The sequence below is a fragment of the Sparus aurata genome, chromosome 2 (genome assembly GCF_900880675.1).
Source record: "Sparus aurata chromosome 2, fSpaAur1.1, whole genome shotgun sequence".
Taxonomy (NCBI): domain Eukaryota; kingdom Metazoa; phylum Chordata; class Actinopteri; order Spariformes; family Sparidae; genus Sparus; species Sparus aurata.
Window position 1 is genome coordinate 2,496,019 of NC_044188.1, and position 25,347 is coordinate 2,521,365.

The following is a 25,347-nucleotide window of genomic DNA, read 5'->3' on the forward strand; positions in this document are numbered from 1 at the left end:
AGCTGAGAACATTTGGAGGTAAATGAGCTGTATGCATTGTCTAAGTGTGTCAAATACACTTTTACACACTTACAACAACTTTGCTGCATTTGAACTGCACTAATGACAGTAAATGTATTTGGTATTAGCAGCACGTGTTATTATCTCCTTAGCTGTATCGATCCTACACAAAGTAAGAGGACTGGCTGTTGGAGAAAGAAGAATGCACCCAGAAGGATTTGGTAATGAATGGGTTGAAAAGTAGCTTCATTCAGCTCCCTCCCCGTCTTTCTGTGCCCACCCTGCCCCCCAGCACACCATTACAATGCAGGACCCCCTCCCCCAGCCCAACCCCCCAACACACACACACATTAGCACACATTAACACACACACTCCTTGCCCTGCCCCCTGGAGAACACAGGCAGGGGGGTGTGAATGGGTGGGTTTCCCCAACTATTTAAACAGATTCCAACAGATGGTCGAGGAACTTTCCTCCTGGGGTCACGTTGCTCATTCTCCCAAATACTGTCTCCTCTGCAACGGACCTGACCGCCTCCACATTTCTCTCCCTTCCCTCCCCAAAAAACTCTCTCAACTGCTGGAACAAGCAAAGGGATCTCCCCAGACCGTTAACTCTTTCTCTGTCACCCCAAAGACTGAGACTTTGTCTGGCCCTGCATCTTCACCTCGCTTCAGCACTTTGTCCTCCCCAGCAGTCCTCCACTGTGGGATCAGACACCCAGCGTCTTCACTCAGCGGGGACGGTGAATCATGCCCTCCGACTTTCTAACGCCTTTCCTGGAACTGGATGAGGAGTTCTGCAAGGTGAGAGCAACCACTAACTTTTTAACTTTTATCTGCCACATCTACCTCTTCTGTGATCATCTTAAGCTCCTGTACAGGATGAGTGCTAGACTAAAGTATTAACAGTTTTTATTCATGTGGAAAATAATAATGAAGTGGTGAAAAGTTTTTTTTTTTTTTAAAACACGTTTTTGTTTGGGTGCATCCCAAACGTACTTCAGGAAATGGATTTATTATGATGTATTCATTTGGGTATTTGGGGGAAAAAGAAGTTTGTAAATTTCATCTTCTGTGCAGCTTAGATTAGAGCTCAAATGTTAGTTTAACAAAATATCAATTAATGTATTACATTGATGTAGAGGGTTGTTTTAATAAGATTTCCTAAAGCATAGGGGTAAAAAAAACTAACTTTTAAGAGTAGAAATGTATGTGTATGTGATTTTTTCTTTGTGTACATATATTATATAATAATATAATAATATATAAAACTACAAGGGCGTCATCTCTGATGGAATATTAAATGTAATTGTATTTTTGTGTATTTTCACTTACTGCTTGTGCAACTTAAAATCCAGCTTAAACACAAATCTTTTTTGTCTTTAATATGTAGTTTTTATTTGATGAAACTAAGATGAAGCATAGTCCAACTTTTTCAATGAATTTCTCCAGTTTGTTTTATCAGCCTTGTTGCTTCAGCTGCAGCTTTAAAATCTCCTTTCAGCTTGACTTGGCCCTGCCAGTCTCGCTCCAGTGCTCCAGGAATGCAGAGAGCTCACATCTATTCTTCTCCTCTCTCCTTTTGTGTGACAGAATTTCCGTGGCCTCGAGGCGACAGATGGCTCGCCTGCCGGCTCACTGCAGCAACGGCAGCAGCACAGTCTGAGAGTCCTGGGCTTCCAGCGTCGTCATTCTCTCTGCCCCGTCACCCTCCCCAACTCCAAGTTCAACAACAACAGCAGCAGCAGCAGCAGCAGCAGCTCTGAGGTGACCGACTCGGCCTGCTGGGGGCTCAACATGGCCTCCACCCAGCAGTGGAACAGAGATGCTCAACTTCCCCGCTCCACGCTCAGCCACATCCCCTTCAGAGTCGACCGCTCGGTCAGCATGATCGAGGGCAACGTCAGCAGCCCTCAGGACAAAATGCCAAATGTGTGCCCACCCGTGCTGCTCCCTCCACCAGGCCTCTGCATCAGCAACACCTCTCTCTCCTCAGCTGCTTCCCCCTCTGCTGCAAGACCCCCAGCTCCAGCCCCTCACATCTCCACCCGCTACAAGACCGAACTGTGTCGCACCTATGAGGAGAGTGGCACCTGCAAGTACGGTACCAAGTGCCAGTTTGCCCACGGCTATGATGAGCTCAGAGGTCTCAGCAGGCACCCAAAGTACAAGACGGAGCCATGCCGCACCTTCCACACGATAGGCTTCTGCCCGTACGGCGCCCGCTGCCACTTCATCCACAACGCCGATGAGGTCGACGCCGGCAGCGCTCCTCAGAAACAGAAGATGAGGCCTCCCCTGCTGCGTCACAGCCTCAGCTTTGCAGGCTTCTCCTCCTCTCCACAGACTTTCCAGCCAGTTGAGGAGCTGCAGCCTTCTTCTCTCCTCTTCACCCGGGCCTCCTCTGTCTCCCCTTCCCCACCTTCCACAGGGAGCCCAGAGCTCCTCTCACCTCTCTTCCCTGAGCCGGGGCCCCTGAAGCATTGCCCCTACCCCTTCTCTGGCATAACCGACCTGACAGGAGACAGCAGTGATTCGGCTCTGCGCTTCTACGAGGTGACCGACTCTGTCAGCACCAGGTGTCCCACCTCCAAAAGCCCAAACCTGCCTTACCAACTCCCCCAGCAGCTGCCCGTCGGCCTCAAAGCCCCTCCTGGCCTTCAGCGCTGCTCCTCAGCTGACTCCCTGTCTGAGGAAGGCTACACCTCCTCCTGCTCCCTCAGCTCGTCCTCCAGTGGCACAGAGTCACCAAGCTTTGAAGGCCGGCGCCTGCCCATCTTCAGCCGCCTGTCTGTCTCAGACGAGTAGGGAAGGGTTTTACCACAGGGCTGAATTTAATTAGGGATAGATGCTCTAATTGTTAAAGTCTATGTGACCAGGATCTGATGTTGGGTTTCTCTGTCCAGTCCAAAACCACGCAGCGTTGAGGCATGTCTTCTCCTCACAGTATTGGGTCTAAATAAAGTAGAAACTCGATTACCAAAACTACGCAGTTCAGATGAAGTCACAAAGGATTTAAACATTAGGTTTTCAGTTCCTCCATGAATGCAGCTGGGTAAACGTACCTAACTTTGTGCATATTGCATTTCTCATCCAAGCAGTTGTAGCGCTGCTCAGTGTTCGTCCAGTTTTAGCTGACTTCTCCTTTTGTTTTATTGTTATTTTTGTAAGGTTGTTATTTTATGCCATTGTTACTGCTGTATACTGTTGTATACCCATTTTTAGAGAATACCTGGAGGGTACTACACTAAGCTGTTTTGGCCCAGTGGGAGGTTCTGTGTGAGAACTTCTTGTACCCCGATTTAAGATTAGAGCTGTTTGCCCTGTGTATGACTGGTGTGCTATCCACTTTTTTTTAACATAGCAGTGTTGTTTTTTACAGACTTGATTTCTTTTTTTTTCCTCCTTACAAACTGTTTCAGTGACGCCAGCCTGCAGCACTTCTCCAGTCATGTTCAGGGCTCTCTGTATGAATCGAGCCTCTTGTCCATGCGTAAGAGGGTTAACTGACTGTATGTCGTCACTGTATGATTGACTGATTGATTGAGTGATTGATTGGCTGTGTAGCTGTGGCGACTTGATTGTATTTGTCAGCCAATTTAACTGCCTGGCAAGGGTTCAGCTAAACTGCCTTAGCAACAAAAGATAGCACACGTGTAGGCGACCCACTGACTCTCTAGTTACCAAAGTTGATGTTAGATTTCCCCTAACCTCCTAGTACTGATAACAACTAGCCTAGCTTTTAGCAGCGACAGTTAATATACAGTGTTATGATTATTGTTATCATAGCTTAACAACTTTCTAGACTTATTTATTTCTTTTCATATAATTTGTTTTTTTTGTTAATGTCGGTTTCATGTGATTGTGTTGATGTTTTTTTGAGAAATTATGCTTTACTTATGCATCCATGATGTTCATCTGCTTTTCATGCTATCCAGTAGCTTTAAGAGGGGTCATGGAGAGGAGAGGGAAGGAGTAAGAAAAAACATTTTGGCATTCCACATGTATGTTGCCTTATTGGCTAAAAGGCCTGGCAGAAATCAAGACTCGCTGAATCGTCACATCACAAGCAGCTAAACAAGTCAGTCGGTACAAATGGTGGCGAGACGTCTTTAAAATCACTACTTTCTGCTGCTGGTGTGCGTTTACAGTGAGTCTACTCTCCTCTCCGTTCAGCCTCACACCTCTCACTGTAATAACCTTCTTCCAATGTTTAGTTCTGATGTCTACGCAAAGCAAAGCGGTGGTGAAAATGGCGTTCACCTCACATTCATGGTGTCAGTGTGAGTTAGCAGTGAATACGTTTGTGTACTGCCATCAGATGGAGAGCTACTCAACCATCAGAGGATTATTTTAATGAAGAAGAGTGTTTATATGTGTGATTAATCTGAGAGGACTGCTGTATTACTGCATTGTTGTCTTCATGCGTGAAAATTCCTACCTGTGTGTTATCTTCTTCCCTTGCGATGTAAACAAACAGGTAAAAAGGTGACCGCTGTTTATAGTTCGATTTTTATCTATCAGAGTTGCCTTGATGACAATGTGTTTGTAGGTCCACCTCTGTTGCACGCTAGCTAGCTAGCTTGTTAAATCTCTGGGCGGCAGGAGAAATCAAACGAGTTCAAAAGAAAATCAGGCAAGTTTGTAATTGTTTGTTTTTGTCGTGAAATCGACCCAACCTGCCCCGATGGGTCCGGAGACGCTCGTCGCTTGTTGCTGTAGCTCATTGTTAGCTTGACTCGACAGCAACTGTTACTTTTGTTAACTTAAAGTCTTATTTATTTTGTTTTTCAAAGCAAAACCTATATTGTGTTGTTTGATATCGTGTTTCTGTTTTACATAATTTAAGTGCATTTATTGTTTACATTCCATTGGTTATGGTTGATATCCTAGCTCTTTATCTTAATATATTTGTCCATCTTTATTTCAAAATAAAAGCCTTTGAAAAATAAGACCTCTGCCCTCTTGTACTTTATTACACTTCGTATAATTTTTTTTTATAGTGCACAGGAGCTCTGATGTCATTGGTTTTATTAGAGAAGTTTTTAAGATTGAAAATATTTTCCTATAAATTACATTATTTTTGACTCATGTATATAGCAAAACAGAGACTTGAGCAAAATAGCCACATGAATATATAAAAGAAAGATCTCCAACATCTGACTTTAACATAATATTCAGCTCTTTCGCTTTTCTCTCACATATACAGCTCTAACTCTGATCCACATCGTTCACACTGAGACTTGCAGTATGTCTTCATAACCAAAAGGCTTAGTCTTCCTCACATCCTTCCTCTCTGCTACCTAACATCTCTACAAAAATGTTTTCTTGAGTTGTACATTATTATTCTGTGAGGTCACATATAAGGAGCCAGAGGGAAATGATCAGAACTCAGACACTGATGAGCTCAGCCAGAAGACGCAATGTAAATAAAGATTACTCCGGACAAAATCACTATATTCTCAGAAGAATTCCTTCAATTAAATCCTGTCTATGTTCAGTAAAAGTGCGACAAAACTGATGATGTGGAGCAGGAAATCTTTATGTAGGACATGATGAAACAACACAAATGTTGGCGAAGCGTTCCCACGAGCATCGCTTTAAAATTCTGCCGGTGCTTCTAGGACCTTTACGATCATCTGTGTCCCATTGACACACAAAAGGAACAAAGATTAACTCTTTCTCTTACTTGCGTTCAGGGAATCTCCCAGCCCTCCCCTCCATGTGTGTGTGTTTATGTGTGTGTGTGTGTGTTGTGTGTTGTGTGGGAAGAGGAGTGAGTTTTGTTGCAACTCGTCTGAACAGACCAATTTAGAGTGAGTGACACTGAGGAGAATGTTTGGGCAACAGATGCTCGAACAAAGACTTCCCAGCACACAATGGGCCACAGAGATACTTGTGACTGATTTCCATCCATTCACACAAAGTGGAGCAGAAGTTGACGTCCTCCCCTCTGTGTGTGTGTGTGTGTGTGGGTGTGTGTGTGTGTGTGTGTGTGTGTGTGTGTGTGTCTGTAAAAACTTAATGTGTAAATATTAAATTACAAATATATCTGCTGCATTCAAAATATTACTTATACAAAATAATATTATAACACTATTAATATATAGACTCTGTGAAATATACTTACCAGCCATATTGAAAGTACTCCTGATGAAAAACAAACCCATTCAGAGTGTTATTGTATAATTATGTTCACTAATACATTAACGTGTAAACAGCTGTTACATGTTATAGGATACAGGATTTAAGGGTCTTGTCACACTCAGAGTGATAAACCAGCATTTTTTTGTCTAATGTGAACAATTCAAACAAATCAGTTCCCTCTGAAGCTTCGAGCCAGCTTGCATTTCACTTAATCTGTGTGTTGTGTGAACACAAAATGCTTTGCCAAGTTTGCTGTGCCCTGTGCCGCTTTATTCTGGCCCTCTAGGCTTGCCGTAGACAACACTGGGATGCTTGGAAAACAAAAATGGAACCTATAAAGATTCGGGACAAGGAGTCGTTTGGTCAGAGGAAGAAATGACTACTTGTTCAGATATGGAGCGACAGCCCACATCAACAGAAACACAAAAAGGTTTCTGTTCATAAAAAAATCAAAATCCTAAGTCAAATTGCTGATAAACGGTTTGAACAAAAAGAGGCCTGAGGCTCTGTTAGGACTGTGAACACTCAGTGAACTGAGCTCCGCTTCTGTTCCAGTGACTGTGTAGGATTAACAACTTTAATATGAAGGTGGCGAAAGTAAACTATTTAAATTATTGAGATTTTATGACTCATTCAACTGAGAATAACTGTTATAAACATATATAAACAGACAGTCTTCTCAATTAGTCTTGTTTGCTTATAGAGGCAGCAGCATTACGTTTAGACTGTTTCATGACCAAACTTTTTTTTAGAACTCTCAATCTATTAAAAAAAAAAAAAAAAGATCATGGATTTCACCTGAGAAATAGACAAATGAAAAAAGTTTTTCTTCCAATTCCAGCGTTTTGTTTACATGTGAATATATGAGTAACACATTAATGTCATCCTGGACATACTGGATCTTATTGAGCGAAAATGATAAGAAACTTTTGTATTTATCTCTCAGAAAGTGTTTTCGTGTGTGTGTGTGTGTGTGTGTGTGCGCGTGTGTGTGTGGGTGTGTGTGCGCGCGTGTATGTGTGTGCGTGTGTGTGTGTGTGTGTGTGTGTGTGTGTGTGTGTGTGTGTGTTGGCATTCAGCTGAGGGCAAGCTGAGGATTTCCCTCTGGTGAATGAATAACAGTAGAGTAAAGCAGGAGCAGACTCCCACAACCCCCATGGCTACTTACCATTCAGTACCCGTGGTGTTGTGTGTGTGTGTGTGTGTGTGTGTGGGTGTGTGGGTGCATGAATGTGTGTGCGTGTGTGTGTGTGTGTGTGTGTGTGTCTGTAAGACCTTAAAAAGGCCAAGGGCCATCCCTGTGCAGCCCCTCGACCCCTCCCTCCCTCCTGGTCATGCAGGCCTTTTGTGTGTCCCTGCTTTCCCTTTCAGTCTAACATCTGTATGCTAATGCCGTTCAATGGGAATGGACTGGAATCATCCTGGGAGAGAGGGTGAGGGGCGGCTTCCTCATGTGTGCCTGCATGTGTGTGAGGGTGGAGGTGGCTGAAAGAAGTGATTTGGGAGAATTCAGCAGCAGGAAAGGGTTTGTGGCGGGCTTAGAGAGTGGAGAAGAGGAATTATTGATTAACTGGTCACTCGGGAGGGGACCAATGGGTTTGGGGCAATGTTTTAAAGGAGGTGTGTGTGTGTGTGTGTGTGTGTGTGTGTGTGTGTGTGTGTGTGTGTGTGTGTGTAAGAAAAAAACCCAACAAATAAAACGGCAAAGTTGTGTACCTGCCTCCTTTAAGCCTCCAGCTGAGTTACAACCACAACATTTACAGGACAGTCAATTATTTGGATTTACTTTAAATTTCATTGTAAGAATGCAGATATCCACATGATGTTGTGAACTACTTTGGAAGCTTGTCATCATTCCTGGATATTTTTAGAATCATTGGCTATACGAGTGATATTTTGGGGTATGTGATGCTGGAGTTATACAGATATCTTGAGCAAAGCAACTCCTTTGAACTCTTTTTGAACTCTTTTGAGCTGTTGATGTGCAGAATGCGCTGGCTTTTCTGCTGTTACCAAGAAATTGCATAAAATTCCCTGGAAGAGAAAGGCAGTCTATTTTTAACTAGGTATAAAACAAGCTAAAGTTCAAGGTCCTCCCCACTGAAAACAACAAGTGAAATATGTCAGCGCTGTATGTGCACACACAGCTTCACGCTCCCCGGAGTGTCAACAAGAAGTTCACTCAGTCGTCTCTCAGTCCATCCTCAAGTGTTCCTGTTTACTGCTGCTTTTTGTGTTGCTGTGTGCTGATTGTAGCCCTTGTGTCTGACTGTTTGCTGGTTACAGTCTGTCTGATTGGACTTCTTCCATCTGCTCTGTGCCACCTCCAGTCCCAGTGGGAATCTCCTGCAGCAGAGGAGCAGTAAAACTCACAGTGCTGCTTTGAAAACTCTTGAATTAGTTCAAGATAAATGTTTGATGGTCGTTATGCAACACAGAGTTTATAATTACATTTATGTTCCCCGAGCTACACACAAAAATACACAAACTAATGAGTAAATAGTAATCATGTCACAAAAATGAACTATTCTGGAGGAGCGTGGAGGATGACTTCAGGAGATTCACAACCTGAGGAAAGACGACTGTTTCTGACTTCTGTCATTTCAGAAAGTGGGTTATATTAGGGAATTTCTCCTGTTACCTGCCAGGCTCTGCACGTGTTCCCCAGCACACACAATCATATAAACTCACACACAAACACAACATACATGTTAGAGTGGGTGAATCTAATGTGAGCGGTAAGTTTGTGGTCTTTATCATTTCACAGTTTCTCACATTACAGAATGTTTGAAGATTAACCCTGAAGCTGAGCATCAGCTGAGTACAGAAGTAAGGTGAGGCCATCTAGTGGAGTCTTAGTGAATTGCACCTCTGTGTGTGTGTGTGTGTGTGTGCGCGCATGCGTGTGTGTGTTTGTGTGTGTGTTTTCTACCCACACAAAGCTCACATAATTTATGCAAAACACATCCCCCTATTGCTTTCACTCTCACCGCCTCCCACAAAAGATGAACCAAATATTAAAAAAATACATGTGTGAAGCTTCTACAGAACAGTGCGTTGTTAAAGATTAAACCTGTGGCCCCTAACTGTTGTGACTTGTGACCTTTTCCAGAAGATCAGAGTCTAGTTTGGGCCCCTGTTTCTGAAGTTTTGTTAGCAGTTTCACCAAAGTTCTCTCTCAACTTTTGTCAAGCCAGAAAAGAAAGCCTGGTTGGGTTTCGTCTGTTCCATTAATCTCCTTTAAAGCCGAAGTTAGTTAATAACCATTTTTGATTTTGTGGGTAAACCAAAACAAGCCTGCAATCTGTGCTGCGCTGCTTGACTCCTTATCTTCTAGCTTTCCGTAAGTACTTTTGGCTGATTTGCCTTTCCATCACCAGTTTTACTGTTCCAAGTTGAGCCGTGCTGGGACCTGCTCTGGAGTCGGGCCGAGCAGCAGCCGCCCGTCTCAGCCCAAAATCCTTACTCAACTCACATCTGTGCAGGAAACCGAAGAGAAAGACATGTTTTAAAGTCAGTGTGTTCAGCTCTCAGTACTTTTGTAGCGTTTAACTGAATCTCTTCAGTTTCTCTCTTCCCGTTTGTTCTTTCAAACATAAGCTGTGTTTGACTGTTTCATCGTCTTCACTTTCAGGAGTCGTGTTCAGTTACTGCTGCTGAAAACACAACGTTTCCTGTGAATCTGCTTCATGATAAAAGCTTTTAAATTATGAAGGAGTTATAGGAAATGAACATGTTTGTGACTGAATTAGCAGAGCCACTTAGTTAGCGATGATTCTTTAATGGTCCTGCCGGGATCGAGACAAGACATCATTGCGGAGTCAAAAACCGAGTCGAGCCAGGCAGGCACATGTGATGGACGACTGGCATTAGTGTGGAAAAATCTTTACACTCAAGTGCTGATGTACATTTCTTCACTCTTTCTACGTCCTGCAGGTTGTAAAAGACGCTCATGACTAATGTTGGTTGAAGGTGTAGTCTGTTACTCCCTTCAGCCAACTCACAGCAGGAATGTATGACTCTGTTAATAAATTGTGAGGTCTGTATAGTTTCCTTTATTTGTCTACCATTCATGGTTGATTAAATCACCTACAGCAAATAGGTACTGTACTTGTACTTGTACTTGTACTTTACCTTTTGGCAAACTTGTGTTAGCCTTTGTATGTTACAAGGAAACACTTAATAAAAAATGGTAATAAAATGAGAGGAAAGAGCTCTTACACAAACACAGAGGGAAATCTGTTGAAAATATCAGCTTAAATCACTGCCTCGAGAAGAATAGCAGCCTCATCCCTGACGCAAACAAAGCAATTATACACTTCCATCTGATGTTCGTGTGACCGAGTGTTTTCACTTCAAGACAAAAGTAAAAAACCACTGGTTCACCGCTGATTCAGGAAGAAGCAGAGGAGCCGTTCATTCACTATCACTACAGACAACAAAAGACACACAGACATGAACAAATGTGTGGTTCTGTTCTGTCCTGTCCTGTTCTGTTCTGTCCTGTCCTGTTCTGTTCGGTACTGTTCTGTGGAGGGGCTGGCCACTGTAGCTCAGCTTAAAATATCTACAGCCTGTCCTGCTTCAACAAAGGAACCACTGTGGGTCAATGACCATGTCCGGAGAATTAGCAGGGCGTGTAGACACGCTGGATCAAAATGGAAAGCTTCCAAATAACAGAGCAATGTTAGTGACTTGGAAGTGCTTTTGGGAGTTTCACAACACTTTAAGACACGGAAGTGAAAATACTTCTCTCATGTTATTGCTGCACTGCTGTCCAGGATTATAAACTGTCTTGCCTTCTGCCCTACATATTTCTCCTATTTCTCCTCTAGGTCTCTTCTTTTAAAAAATGTGAGGCATTTCGATGTCTTTCATAAAGTTTCCAGCACTGGGGCCCATATCTGGCCTACAGTGGCTCTACCACAAAAGGAAGTGCATTAAATTATTAATTCATTTGATCTGATAACCCAGTCCGTTCTACTAAAGTTAATAAATTGTAATAAATCTCCTTATTATGTAAGCTGACATTCTTACATCTTGAGACTTTAAGACTTTAAGTTAACTCAGATCCTTACATTTTTAATCAGCTGGTAATCAGCCCTTACTGAAAAAATTAACACTAAACATGAACTGTCATTAGACCCATATCTAAAATAACTTTTTTAACAAGTAAGTTAACCAAACAGAAACTGCCCTTCTCAAAGCTGTAAATGTCATTATGATGGATTCTGATGCTGACTCTAGAAACATGGCTTTGACTGCTTTACACTGGTTTCAGGTTTACCTGAGATCACCTGTGGTGTTCCTCAGGGGTTCATTCTCGGCCCTTTAATGAGTTTTTTTAATATGTTACCACTAGGTAATCAATATTTCTTTCCATTTTGTATGCTGTGATGACACAGTTTTGTCTATAAATCCATCAGTTACCTCACTCACTGTAGATGCCTCTCACAGTCATCACATCAGTGTATTGTTCACAACCAAGCAACTTTTGGGAGTCTTGCAGCCGTTGCACTTGGCACACTACATGGCTAATCAGTGAAAGGAGGTCACACATTTCAAGATCACACACTCTAGACATTAACAGGAATGACCTGGTCTATGCAGTCCAAGCTGTGTGTGCTGGGAAAAAACCAGGAAGGAAATCAAATATAATAGGGGTGAGGGAATGGGTAAAAGTGCACGAGCAGAAAGCATCATTTTTGCGCTGAGAATGTGAAACTGTCCTCTCGTATTGTGCTGCCCGGGAGAAAAACTTCCAGAACCACTGCAGTAAGGTGTGCTTGTGGAAGACCCGTGACTGAGTGGAAGGGCTGTATCTCCTTCTGACCCCTGAGAAACTAAGGACTCAGCAGAGGGAAGTGGATGAAGCTGCTCAGCCTGTTTCGTTCAGGACCTTGATCTTTGGGCATGAGGACAGATAAAAGAATGTTAAAAATACAAATAAACCGGTGCCCACTCCAAAACACTTCCAAGGGCATTAAACAAAGTGGATTCTAGCCTTTAAACCCTCAGACCCAGACCCAGGTACCAAGGCCAAGACCCAAACAGACAGATTGGGTAATAATTCTAATTTGGGTTTTGCTCTCTCTTCCCAACAAGTTAAGGTAAATATTGGTTTTCCTGACAGTTTCGCTGCTCACATTTCCTCCTCTGTCGGTCTTCTGACTGATAAGGTTGCTAAGACCCAGATGTCAGCAGTTACGCTACAAATTAAATGTTATACCTTAGGTAATGACTGCTAAATTTCTATCATCTATTATGAGAATTTGTTAAACAAATAAACCGATGTGGGCATATCCTCACAGACTGCAGCGAAGTAGAGACAGGCAGAAAGGAAAACTCTCATCTCCCACGTCTGACCTCTCCACCCGACCATGATTTTGTTCATCAATGAAAGCATCCGGTATTGTGTCAGCAATTGAACCCCTTGTCTTGAAAGGATAAATATGACCCTGAAGACTTCCTCCTGTCCCTCAACGACATACGGACACACCTCCTTATCCTCCAGCCACACAGGATGTTGATATGCAGAGAGGTACAGAGGATGTCTGTGACGTACTTCCATACTCACAACACTTCCTTCATATCTGTCACACATTCACATGTATGTGTGTAGACACAATATTCAGGCTGTTAGTTTACAATCCTGCTCACATGCACTATGTGTTTCGTGCACTCTCCACGATGTGCAGTTCCCATATCACCAAGTATCCTTAAAAATACCCAGTGAGGGAACTCAAATCGGCCTTTTGGCTACCTCTGTCCCCTCCACCTGCAAAATCAGCTAATATGCATTCAATATGAAAATGACATGCCACGTTCAGTACAGAGCTCAGCCCTGGACATATCTCTGGTTTACTGACATGTTTACTGCATTGCTAACATTGTATCGTGGAGACTGGGCTGTTACACTGTGGGTATTTTTGACTACAGGGTGCCCATTCTATTGTGAGCATGACATCCTTGGAAGCTGCACACAGGTCATGAAAAACAATCAACATTGGTGATGAATTGAGTTCAGCTGGGGCTGTCCGCACGGAGCTGATGATAAGGGTTTAAAGAGTTGTTTTGTATATTGTAGTTTTGGCATTAGGTCCGCTCAGTCTTGGGTGCAAGCTGAAGTTGGTTTACATTTATAAGAGAGGTGCTGAGTCTAACCAGCAGCTGTTGGTATCATATTCTATTTCTTAAAAATGCAATAACCAGGGCAATGGATTACATGATCAGAATCCATAAATGAGTAACTATCATCAGCCTCGATCACATTTGAAAATAGTGTAATTATGTTACAGTTACATTGTCGAGGATCAGGGTTAGAGGGGGCGACTGCACATCCAGGTGCCAACAGCCAGCTGGTGCCCTTTTTATTTTTTCCACCTCTGCCCTCAAACATCCTGCATCTGTTACCTGTCACATGCAAGAATCAGCACGTATTCAGCTGCATAATTTACACTGTAGAATCATAATAAACTGGTAATCATGCTGTACATTGCAGGCTGTAATCTAAAGATGGAAATATTATCTACATGCGTCTTAAACTCAACCAGATAATCTCTGAATCTCTAATATTGATTGATATTGTTGATAACTATTGCTTGCTGGCTGATTGTATGATTTGTGAAGCCACCAGGGCGCATTGCACTCCCTCTTTGGCTCAGCGTGCTACTTAAGAGTCAGCGCCAAGCATAACTGTATATCATTTGTAAAGCTATAACAGGAATGTTCCTGACTAAATACGTATTTACGAGAAGAAACAGATTAACAATTGTGGTTTCGATTGTTTTAACACCATCTGAATGCTTCCTCTTCAATTTAACAGATTTCTGAGAAATAGAGAGAATAGGCCACATTCCTTATGTCTCACTTCCTTTAATGTTGTGAGATAGAACATTTTTGTTGAACTGAGATCAGAAGCTGAATCTAAATGCAGGAGAAAGCGGGCAGGAAGATCGATGGATGACATTTTAATCAGGACCAAAGCAGGAACAGCAAACACAAGAGAAGACTTTACATAGACTGAACAAAAGAGCGGACTTAAATACAAACTTAACTGAGGTGGGGAAGGGGTGCAGGTGGAGAAAAGTGTTGAAGCACAGGTGAGGGGAAGGAGCCCAAGAGTGCAGGGAAGGAGCTGACGAAGGTGATGCAGAGCAGGTGTGGAGGAACTCAGGAGGGAAAACAGAACAAGAGACAATACAAAAGCAAGAAAGCACACAAAGCAAAAGACAGAAATGACAGAGCATGATCATTTTTGTTGATTTCTCAGGGAGCATGCATATGCATATGAGTGAGTACAGAAGGTAGCTCCTGCTCTTATTGAGTGACATCCTAGTTTGTCTGCCATCATGGACTTCTTTGGACCTCTGAAGGTTTCAGGATTTCAACAGTAAACTGTAAAAATCTGCTAAAGCAGAGTAAAGCAGAACTGATACTGTAACCACACCAAATGGAACTGGCACAGTTCACACTGCATCTGAATTTATAATGTTTTCTCCAAAATTAGTTAAGAAGCTGTAACTTACACTATCATACATGTTCACATACTTCCATGCTGCACTTGGCTTATTGCACCTTTTTATTATTGCACCTCAGTAACTGTCTGTATATGTAGTTTATTTGTGTATATCTGTGTGCACTATTGTGTTTACGTTGAGTGTTAAAATACTACTTGCACATTTGGAGTATGGGGAAACTTGCACTAATTGCATAAAGTTCACTGTGACTTTGAACTAATACAACTGAATAATAATATTTCATAAAAAAAATATATATAATAAATGAAATCAAATATAGAGTTGTTGTCTCATTGGGTCCATGCACTTTCAAATAAAGCCACGCATTCCTTTTACTTATATCTAAGAGTGGGTTTGACTTCCTCCTCTGCCTCTTCCTGCACACTCTTCTGTGCAACAGCTGTGCACGAGACACGCGGGCTCTCAGCCTGGTGAATGCAGATGTTCAGTGTGTGTGTGTGTGTGTGTGTGTGTGTGTGTGTTGATCATAAACTGATCGGAGCTGATGCGTCTCTAAGGGCAACTGTTCGCCAGCCAGAGAAAACTCCGAGTGAGTTCGACCTCCGTAAATCGACTTTTGGGAAATAATCCATCCATTACGCGGAGATGGCACGTCACACACGTCACATGTGAGCAGCGTGAGAGAGGTGAGTCTGCTCCTCGTCTCTCAGCTGTGAATGAACGCTCAGGTATGTTTGCGAGCTCAGAATGATGTTTAAAGTGTCTGTGGCTGCAGGAATATTACAGAATGACTTTTCTAATCTCAGTATTTTACATTTACGGAGTCTCACTGTGTCGTCGTGCGCTCACATAACGCATAGATACTTTACTTTAAATATTTAAATAAGGGTGATGTGCGAGACGGAAAAATGTCGAATATATTATTTTAAAAAATGAAGTCAGTATTGTTTTATGATATATTAGTTTGTCACAAGTTCCGCAGTACCTACAGCGGTCAGGAAGAGAAAGTAAATTTCCGTTACGCACGAGGAGCTCCTATAATATAAAAGATGTGAAGGGGAAATAAAAAAAAAACTTCCTGTTTCTAAACGATGTTATTTGTGAACGCAGGCCATCGATTGGATTTTAGAACCACAGGTTGATACAAAAGGATTTTTTTCTTTTGTATACTTTGTTATATTTTGTATAATTTAATGAGCGGCTGATAGGCGGATCATCTACACTCACGGAGGGGAAAAAAAGAGTTTCCGCATGTTTTTACTATCCATTTTGTTTAGTAACTGTACCATTCTAAACATCAAGGTCGAGGGAGGTTTTTAACTCATGTAAATAACACGTAAACGGAAAATGGAGACGTGACAGTAAGTGGTGTGTGGTATAAAGTGTTGGGGACATAAGAAAGGCTCAGAGTTAAAAACATCTTTTAAAAGGTTTCCCAAAGTGCTGCTGAGGCCAAGAATTACAAAAACAAACACTGCACCATGGACATGCACATGATTATAGAGGGGCAGGGGCTCAAAGTCAGAAAAGGGCAGTATGTGCCCATTATTTCAAGCCTTTAATGACATAATATGTAGATTGATTAAAGCCCCTGTACGGAGTTTTTAACTGGATATAGAAACGTCTCTGGTTTCTGCTGATGTGTCTCTGTTACCTACAACAGCAAATGAGCCCATCAGCGTGAAGATACGCTTTTTCTAAGTAGTCTAATTCTATACCTCTGAAAGGCCTTGGTCGGTTCGGACCACTGACGAAACGATTTACGGCAGCCAGACCGGAACTGACGACATTCAGGATACGGCATAGCTGTTTTGTTGCTACGCTAGTCAGTGCTAACCGAGCTAAAACTTTTGTCATGGCTGATAATGAGACAAAGAAAATAAAAAGAATTCGAACCGAAGACCAACGAAAGGCCAAGAGGGAATCCGATCGAGCTAGGGCTAAAACACGGATAAACATTGGCGATTCCTTCCAGAGATGGAGAGAGTTGCGGGGCTTGAAGGGAGGGTCGGATCCATAATTCGCCCGATTCCTCCTAGACAGGTTTGTAAATTTTATTTCATTTATGAAATGTATTGCGGGACGTAGTTTACAGCAATACATGAATTTATGTTGTTACAACAAAGCTGGCTAACGTTACCACTAGATTAGCTCTAGATACTAAACTCGTAAAAACGACAACAAACGTCTTAGATCATGCATCCATTTCAGCTGTGTGTATCAGCCCAACCGACCTGCAACCTTTCACCGGCGGCATATTATATTAAGTAGAAATACAAATAGACACATTACCTCGTCCATATGCACGCTGCAGATAGCTGCTAAAAAAAAAGTGTTCAAAGCAAGTCCCGTCGTCTTTCCGACGTTTCCAAAACAAATCTACACTCGCCGAAGACAAACGTCTTCACGACAGTGGGCGCTAGAGCTCATGGGAAATGCAGTCTTCATTCCGGCAAAACACTACCGCTTTCGTCCAGCGGGGCCGCCAAAATCAACACTAAATGAAAAGTCTGTACAGGGGCTTTAATGTAAAATTAATTTTGAAAAGCACTTATATAAAGCTAACTACTAGGCTGTGTATCTTGTGTAGCTGTGAGTGATACGCAATTGCCATTTCTTTTGTGTCAAAGTATTGTCAACATGATTTTATTCACATTATCATAATACTGAGGTTTGGAAGACATGCAATTCAGCTGCAATTCTTAAAAAGCAATACAATGCTGGTTTGTTATTTGGCTATTTATCGGAGGCAGGGGCGGTTCTAGGGGGGGGGGCAGCAGGGGCCAGTGCCCCCGTAACTCTGGGTCTGGACCCCCCTGTGGCCCCCCTGACAGGGAGTCTGCATTAATAACACCATGACAGATTTCTTGCAATGATTTTGTTCTGAAGGGAAAGGCAGACATAAAGTGTCTCGGCAGTTCACTACCCAATCAAAATTGCTGAAATTGTAAACACTGCTTTGTCTGAATGAGGGATTTATCCTTTTTGCCGGGTTGTATGTGCCCCCTAACAAAAAAAAACGGCCCCAACCTGCCCCCCTGTTTAAACTGGTCTAGAACTGCCACTGATCGGAGGGCAAGTGCAAACTAGAAATACAGGCTACACATCTAAAAATGTGACAAAACCAAGAAATTACTGTGACTGTTAGTAGGAACAGCAATGTTTACAACAGCAAAGTCACAGTAAACTCAATATTCGGAAGAAGTATAAGATTGGAGGCAAGATACACAGCTGACACAGACAGCTGTCAGATTATTCTTAACTCTCACTAACAAGCAGTTAGCTTAACAAGCACAAATGGGCGCTCTTCTGAAATATGACTCAAAGCACGTTGAATAAGTGGAAGGCGACCCCCACAAGGAAGTTATGTTCATGGATTTATAACTCACAAAGGTTCAAGTCAGTCCACTGTCACGTCTTATCTATGTGAGGGGTGGAGTTCTGATAAGGCAGCGGCTTCTCTCTCTCTCTCTCAGAGACAGAGCAGAGCTGCAGTGGACAGAGAAGCGTCTTTATAGGCTCAACACACTCACACAACACCATATCACGTACGGTAGATATCCGTGGCCTTTTTATACCATCATTTCTTCACATCCCTATGCACAACAGGAATGTATTTATTCATTCAAAAACACACAAAAAGGGCACTTTATAATATGAGGCAAAAAGGACAGGGGCTCAAGCACCCCTTGGGCCTTATGTGTGCACGTGCCTGCATATATAGTTTATTTTTTTACAATCCTAACTTATTCTAAGCAGGAAATCACTTATTTGTACTAATTCATCCGTATTAATTTCAAAATATGGAAGTCAGTGTACTGTAGGGTGCAGTCGCCTGAACATGAAGACCAATCCCCCTTCAGGGGCAATAAAGTTTATCTTATCCTACACATTTAAATAGCCTGAATGATTTTCCTTTGCTAGTTCAGACTAATTGCCGTGTACTTCGTCATTGTCAATCCTCCTGAACCCAACCCTGAGTGTCCCTCTTTATATTTGCCTGCCTGCCAGATTGTAACCCAGTACCTGAGACCTCCTGCCTCCCAACACCTGCCTGTAAGTTCTTTTCTATGTGATAAAACAAGCTTCATCGATTCACACGATGAATGACCGGATTATGATGCAGGCGGCATTTGTTTTAAGGAACCTGTAACACTATAATGACACTTATTCTAAATGTATTTTCTTGTCAACTTTTTTAGCGAAGCCTCCTGTTTGTATGTCATTCAGAGTTAAAGGTTGAGTGAATGTGTCGTGTTTGGAGCAGTCGGATATTCAGTCGTTCTGTTTTGTGATAAGCATCAGTGGTTAGTTCCTGTTGTAGCTCTGTGATAATATGCAGTTATCAGGTCTCGGGCAGGACTTTTTTAACATGGTTATGAAAATTATGTTTGCTCTCATCGTTCATATAACCTAGACCAGGTTTGTCCACCTGTCAGCCTAACAGCAGCAGCACTGAGGCATCATGTTGGCACCTCGACTCAAGAAGTTCAGATGGATGATGATTATCAGTCCTGTCACCACCATCCTGTCTCTAATCCTGCTGCTGTGGACCTACACATATGGGTAGGTGAAACGACTCGTCTGATCTGCAGCCGTATGACAATGAAAACTGTTGACAGTGCGGGTGGATGGAGACTCAGTGTGACTTAAACAACCCAATTTCCAGGATCTTATGTATGTTTCTGCAAACCAGATGTGACGAAACTTTGTTTCAGTTCTACTTGATGTTGTGACATTGCCGTCTATACAGTCTGGTTACATCAAGGCACACAAACCACAACCTAGGGTTCAGGGAAAATATCAGTTTTGTCTTAAAGCACCTGGTTTTGTTGCCTCAAACATGGCTGGAAATGTCCCTTCATCTCATTCAAAATATCCATCGGTGTAATGCTTACAAATGTTGAAATTCCATCTTGAACAGTGGTCTCTCAGCTAGCTTATTAGCAGTAATGCAACCAGCGCTTCCTCCACATCCTGCATGGTGTGGTGTCAACAGCAGCCGCAAATCCTTTTATCCAATGTGGCTGAAGGAGTGATGGGAAATAGAAAGGAACATCTGTCATGTGCACCCATTAAGAAATTAATTTATTCTCTTCTGTGGAAGACATTTGTTTCTCGAGTCTATACAACAAAAAGACAATAAGGCATAAATGCATAAACAGACACAGAACAGCAACACATGTTGTTAAAGCCTTTACAGCTCAGGGCACATGACTTGTTTCTTTCTGGGGTTGGTTGTCTGTATCTGCATCCAATGGGGAAGAGGGAGAAGTGTGTTGAGGGGATGGCAGGAGTCAGTGAGGGCTGTTAGTGTGGACACCAATTAGTTTAGAAGATATGTTGATGACTTTAAGGAGCTTATTTTGATTGGTTAGGGTGAGCATTGTATCGAAGAGGTAGGAGGTGATGTGGAAAAGAAAAATTCACTTGAGTCAGATGAGATCAGACCTCCATACATATTTTAATTAAAAGAAAAATACAGTCAGACAATCTTCAGAGTTCAATTATAAACAGGTTTTACTGGCAGAAGCAGTGTTGATTCAGTGGCAACTGGTTGCAAAACCACATTGGTGAACCATATCTCCTTTCATGTTCCGCCATTATGTCATCCTTTATGTACTCAAAACCATGACATTATTCTTACTGTACATAATATATTCTTATTTTGCATGGGAGCTAATCTTTAGCCTGTGCCATCCGGTCACTGTTGACGTCATCACCTCCCTTCTCTCTGCTTTAACATCCTCATTTCCATAATGTGTCCTTGCTATTGTGTTTAGGGTAAGCCATGTCAGCCTCATTGCCACGGTGGTTTAGCCAGTAGTATTTGACAGCCATGTGTTATTGTGACTCGCTATACTGTTTTCTCAGTTGTGTGAAGTTGCATGTGCAAACTTCGCCTGCTGTAAAAATTCCTGAGCATTATATTTAGTTTGTGGCCTAAGTTTTTAAGACATAATCCTGTGACATGACGGGTTTTGTTTGCAGTTTGTTTACCATGACGTTTCAGAAATCTGTCATGTGACAGCTGTGTTGTAGGGGGGCAGGCTGTTACCTGTTAAACCACCTGTATGAGTTTATTTTCAGATTTTGCACTCTATACTTACTTATTATTATTTCTATTTGTATTTTGGGTCTTATAGTTTTTGAGTAAATGGAAGAAACCACAGCAGCTGAATGGTTGATCCAGTTATATTCACTACAAAGCTGTATTTGTTTTACCACTTCGGCTCCCTGGGAGAAGGGAGAATATTTCCTTTTAGGTAAATACTGGTAAATACTGAGATGAGTCATCTCTAGTCAGACTTTCTTGAGTCATACACTTTATTTAGTTAGTTATTTAACCTTTATTTTACCAGGAATATTCCCTTTAACAATTCAAATCTCTTCTACAAGTTGTGGCCGAGAAAGCAGCAATAAAAAGTTTCACATGACGGAGAAAGCAACAAAAACAAAAATCTCAGAAGTGTACACATGTGAGAGGGCCTCGGTGAAGGACAGGAAATACAACAGGTAGAGCCTGGTCACATTCTGGTCACTGCTAATTAAGGTTTTAATGTTAAAAACTGATTATATCATGGAGTGGTTGAAGATCACTGTGGAGCGTCTCTGAATATTTTCTGTAGCTCAAAATGTGTAATAAGAGATACACTGACACTAATGCTTCCTAGCTTCTTCACTTTGTTTCCTTAGTGGGTTTCGTCTGCTCGTTTAAGATTAACACTCGTTGGTGTCGCGATATGAGTGTTTTCTTCATCAACTTCCTTCCCCGTTTTACTTGACACATAAAGCACCACCAGCTCAGAGTGCTGACTTTTGGCTCTAAGTTGAGCAACAATCTCAAGTTTTGTACTTTTATTATACACAACTGCTTCTTTGCATATGTGCTTAAAATTTATTTAAAATGTCTTGTTAAGAAAAATGTTTATCAGAGAAATCCTTTGCTGTGGATGTGCAGGCCTGATTGGATCCTCCCGTCACTGAATCCAGTGCCTTTGCCAGAACCACTGCATCGTGGTCCAGGACAACCAGGTAAATGAAGCATTACTGAATGCTGCTCACTATTGAAGATTTGGGGTCTGTTAGATATCTGCTGACATCTGTCAGAGGTTTCCTCTTCCTGTTGTCCTCAGCTGCTCTTCATTAATCTACTTTCCTTTTTCCTGTTCTTAAAATTCTCTAGTGATCATGCTTGATTCACCGTTAAGTCATTCACTGTCTTTCATCTTTTTTTACATTTACACCCATAAGATGATTTCAAAATATTTCTGGAGTCAATAATATTTTACAGTCTATTCCAGAGCTTATCATTGCTCGTGTATTTGATATCTACACCACAGCAACATCTCAGTGAACTGCTGCTTACCTTAGTGTGCTGTTATTACTGAAATGAAAGTGTCAAATGTTGTAATTCTGTAAACAAACATTGTGATTGGCTCAGTTATATAACGTTTTGATCCTGTTGGGCATAATTCAAACCTGTGCACTAAAAATATCTGTTTATGCTGTTCTGCTACAGCTAATACGTACATGTTGAGGAAAATGTAATACAACCTTAATTATGTTTTTCACAACATGAGGAATTGAAAGTGATCGAAAGTTTCAAGTCATGAAGTCTGTCTGTGTCTTCAAGCATTACACAGGATGTATTTGCTTTATCAGCATGACACTTTAACCACAATCAAAGCACTCCTGCTGGTCAAACCAGGCTGCTAACATAAACCACCTCCTACAAAAACTGTGCCCGGATCTTTTGCACTTTAAAAAACACAGTCAGTTAACATACTCAACCAGCCAAAGCCACCACACTAAGACCCAGGTTGTGTGAAATATTATCCTTTTATCGTGTTATGACTCACCCTGAACATTCTCTACTGCTGCTGTGGTGTGTGTGCAGAGAAGTCTGCAGCCACAGCCTTTCACCATGCCAAGCACTTGTGCACCAACTCATTTAACGTTTTTCACTCCTGCAGCTCCTCCAGGACAACAAGTTTCTCTTGTGGCAGTCAAGGGGACGAAAACAATTCTGGTATCAGCGTATCAGGAGCACCGCACAGGAAGAAGGGAGGTCAGTGAAGAGGGCAGGCCACCAATCGTACCGCGTTTTACCCCCCGTGGTGCCAAATATGGCAAAAGGGTTGTGTGTTAACAGAGGCCACTAAATATTAAGTGAACGCCAACAGAATTAATCCATCATTACAGTATTATTTGTATAGCATCCTTCAGTTTAGCACAAATGTTCACAGGTGAATGACAAATTGACTAATAGTTGAAATATGAACAATAAAAACAATGTCAGACTGTTGCACACACAGAGATATAAGATTATGTGTTAATGTGTTTTAAAGTGTAGTAAAATAAATGATTTAGGTCAAATAAGAACAAACTTTTTTAACACCTTCAAATTATTATGTAGATTTTACATTTACATGCTCCCTGTTGTGTTGTAATAAAGTCCTTACTTGTGTTTTCTGGTGCCAGGTTCGTGTTATTGCAGTGGTGCTGAGGAGCGAGATGGTAGAATATCGTTGTGTTTTCTGTTGTGAGGGGCAACTGAGAAAATCTGAAGGTTCCAGATACGTCCACAGCGATCACTTCGGCTTTGTGTATGGGACTGCAGACATCATGTGTTCTCTGCCCTCCGGCTGTGAGAGCCCATCTCACATTACTGTGACCTCTAAAGCTGACTCTGAAGGTACTAAAGGAAAAGTTCTGCACATAAGGTCTGTAGCATGCTAGCAGCAGGGATGGAGGGATGGAGGCCGGGACTGAAAAATCTTAGGGCACCATGAAACACATATACAGCGATATATACAGTGTTACACTGTCATCAGTGTTTGATTCATACATCAGCATATATTCTCTGGTCATGACTTTGTTTAGTTGTTTTTTTGTTGGATTGCAGCACACTCAACTTTTACAGAATCAATGTGTTTCTTCTCTGATCTGACGTAGAAAAACCTGATCACATGTATTTGGCGGTGAAGAACAAGAAGACAGAAAGTGACTCCTTTCATTACAACTTCACTGTCTGCATCTCCACCATGTTTGACTTCAACAACGTGCTGCAGGTGACATCAGATTAGACTTATTTTTACAGTAATTTTCAACTTTTGTTACTTTCTTAAAAGTCAAATTGGGCATAAAAGGTAAAAGTAACCTAACCAAGACAGGAAGTAATGAGAAATGCTGAAGGAGGAAATAAGACAAACTCAAAGAAACTTCCATTGGCTTTATTTACTTATAGGCTGTTATTTTCCAACATGTTCTCACTCCTAACTTGCCAAATACAACAGTTGGTAAGTTACCTTAAGATTCAAACTATGATGCTGAACTTACCCCTCTAGCATCAGTTTGCACTGCAGAGCGTCAACGTAGAATTAGCAACAATATGTAATATGCAACGTCCGCTTAGACTTTCAAACCAAAGCTTGCTGCTAAACATTTCACATACTATGAAATATTCTGGCTTTTGGACTGTTAATAACATTGTCAAATGGTTGTGGTGTGGATAGGTTTAGGCACAAAAAGTACTTGGTTAGTTTTAGGAAAAAAACATTCTGCTTTTTGTTAAAATAAACTTCTTCTGTATTCATCTACACTGGAGCCTCCAGAAATTACACTCCTGGTGTAACTACAGTGTCAAATGTAGAAGCCTCAAGCCACTGACCAGACTGCTGTGGTTGTCAGGCTGTATTTGAATGCCTTGCATCTTTCTATCATGCTGTATATTGCAGTAAGCTCAGAGAAGTCTGCCTGTCATGCACTTTAGAACTTACATGCCTCTGGTGTTTGTACTGTAGCTGGTCCAGAGTTTGGAGACGCTGCAGTTACTGGGTGTGGACAGAGTCGTCGTCTATAAGACCAGCAGCAGTCCTGAGACACAGCACATACTGGACTACTACGCACACAAAGGTGGAGTATGATGGAGGTGGAATACGTTTTGCATGTATGAGTGTGACTGCACAACTGCAGCAGGGGTATTGTTATCTGTCCAACCATTATACACACTTTCCCTTTCACTGCCATTGTTTAAACAGCCACCCTTTTCCACGCATGACTTCCTTCCTTCTGCCCTTTTGAGAGGAGTTGCAGGACGTTTATGGACGAGCTGTGATATGTCAGGTCAAGGTCAAGTTCAACTGGACAACAACAAGTACAAAGCTTTTCATGCCTGTGGCCGCAGTTGGTTTCTTCATTAGCTGGAACTTGTCTCTGGTTGTAAAGTCACTGAGGCTAATGTCAACATGTCAGCCTGGATGGTGCAACCATATCCAATGTCCTGAAATCTCCTGTACTTAAACCGGATATGTGTGTGTACAGTGGGTGTGTCAGAGCTTAGAAAACCACTACCTGCTGCTACTGGGACCACTGGACTGAACTTTACAGTAAATGTGAAGCTAAACAAAAACTAGCAGCTAAACAGGCTCCACAGAGCTGCAGAGTTTCTAATAATTCTCTGTGGGTTCAATTCTCCTGTCAATATAAAAGAGCCTTCCACATTGCACATGTAGAGACTGAAAAGAAAACAGAGGGATTAGTTTTGCAAACACATCGATCATGGAGGTTCCCATAGGAATAAATGGACTTTGGCTTGAATCGCACACACACAGAGTTATGTGGAAGTGAGAGGCTACAGCATGTTCACCATTTCAGTGACTTCATTTAAAGCCGCATCAGCAGGATGTGGTGTGACAGAATAAGCAGTATCTTAAT

The 25,347-nt window shown here is 42.0% G+C and overlaps 2 protein-coding genes across 7 annotated transcripts; both read left to right on the forward strand.

Annotated features, from left to right (window-relative positions):
• Positions 1-437: 437 nt before the first annotated feature.
• LOC115594300 (mRNA decay activator protein ZFP36L1) lies at positions 438-4,950 on the forward strand. The gene is made up of 2 exons (XM_030438280.1): positions 438-805; positions 1,595-4,950. Exons 1-2 carry the CDS (start codon positions 752-754, stop codon positions 2,807-2,809), a joined length of 1,269 nt encoding a protein of 422 aa, XP_030294140.1. The 5' UTR covers positions 438-751; the 3' UTR covers positions 2,810-4,950.
• A 10,166-nt stretch (positions 4,951-15,116) lies between these two features.
• On the forward strand, positions 15,117-24,963 carry LOC115569022 (uncharacterized). Of its 6 annotated transcripts, none has more exons than XM_030396876.1 (8): positions 15,117-15,356; positions 18,640-18,684; positions 19,046-19,194; positions 21,590-21,663; positions 22,605-22,699; positions 23,113-23,326; positions 23,587-23,702; positions 24,435-24,963. In XM_030396876.1, exons 3-8 carry the CDS (start codon positions 19,094-19,096, stop codon positions 24,555-24,557), a joined length of 723 nt encoding a protein of 240 aa, XP_030252736.1. In that variant the 5' UTR covers positions 15,117-15,356; positions 18,640-18,684; positions 19,046-19,093; the 3' UTR covers positions 24,558-24,963. The 6 variants fall into 6 exon arrangements, with proteins under 6 accessions (XP_030252736.1, XP_030252771.1, XP_030252745.1 ...); XM_030396911.1 differs by having other exon boundaries at positions 19,051-19,194; XM_030396885.1 differs by having other exon boundaries at positions 15,117-15,314.
• The last annotated feature ends 384 nt before the right edge of the window (positions 24,964-25,347 follow it).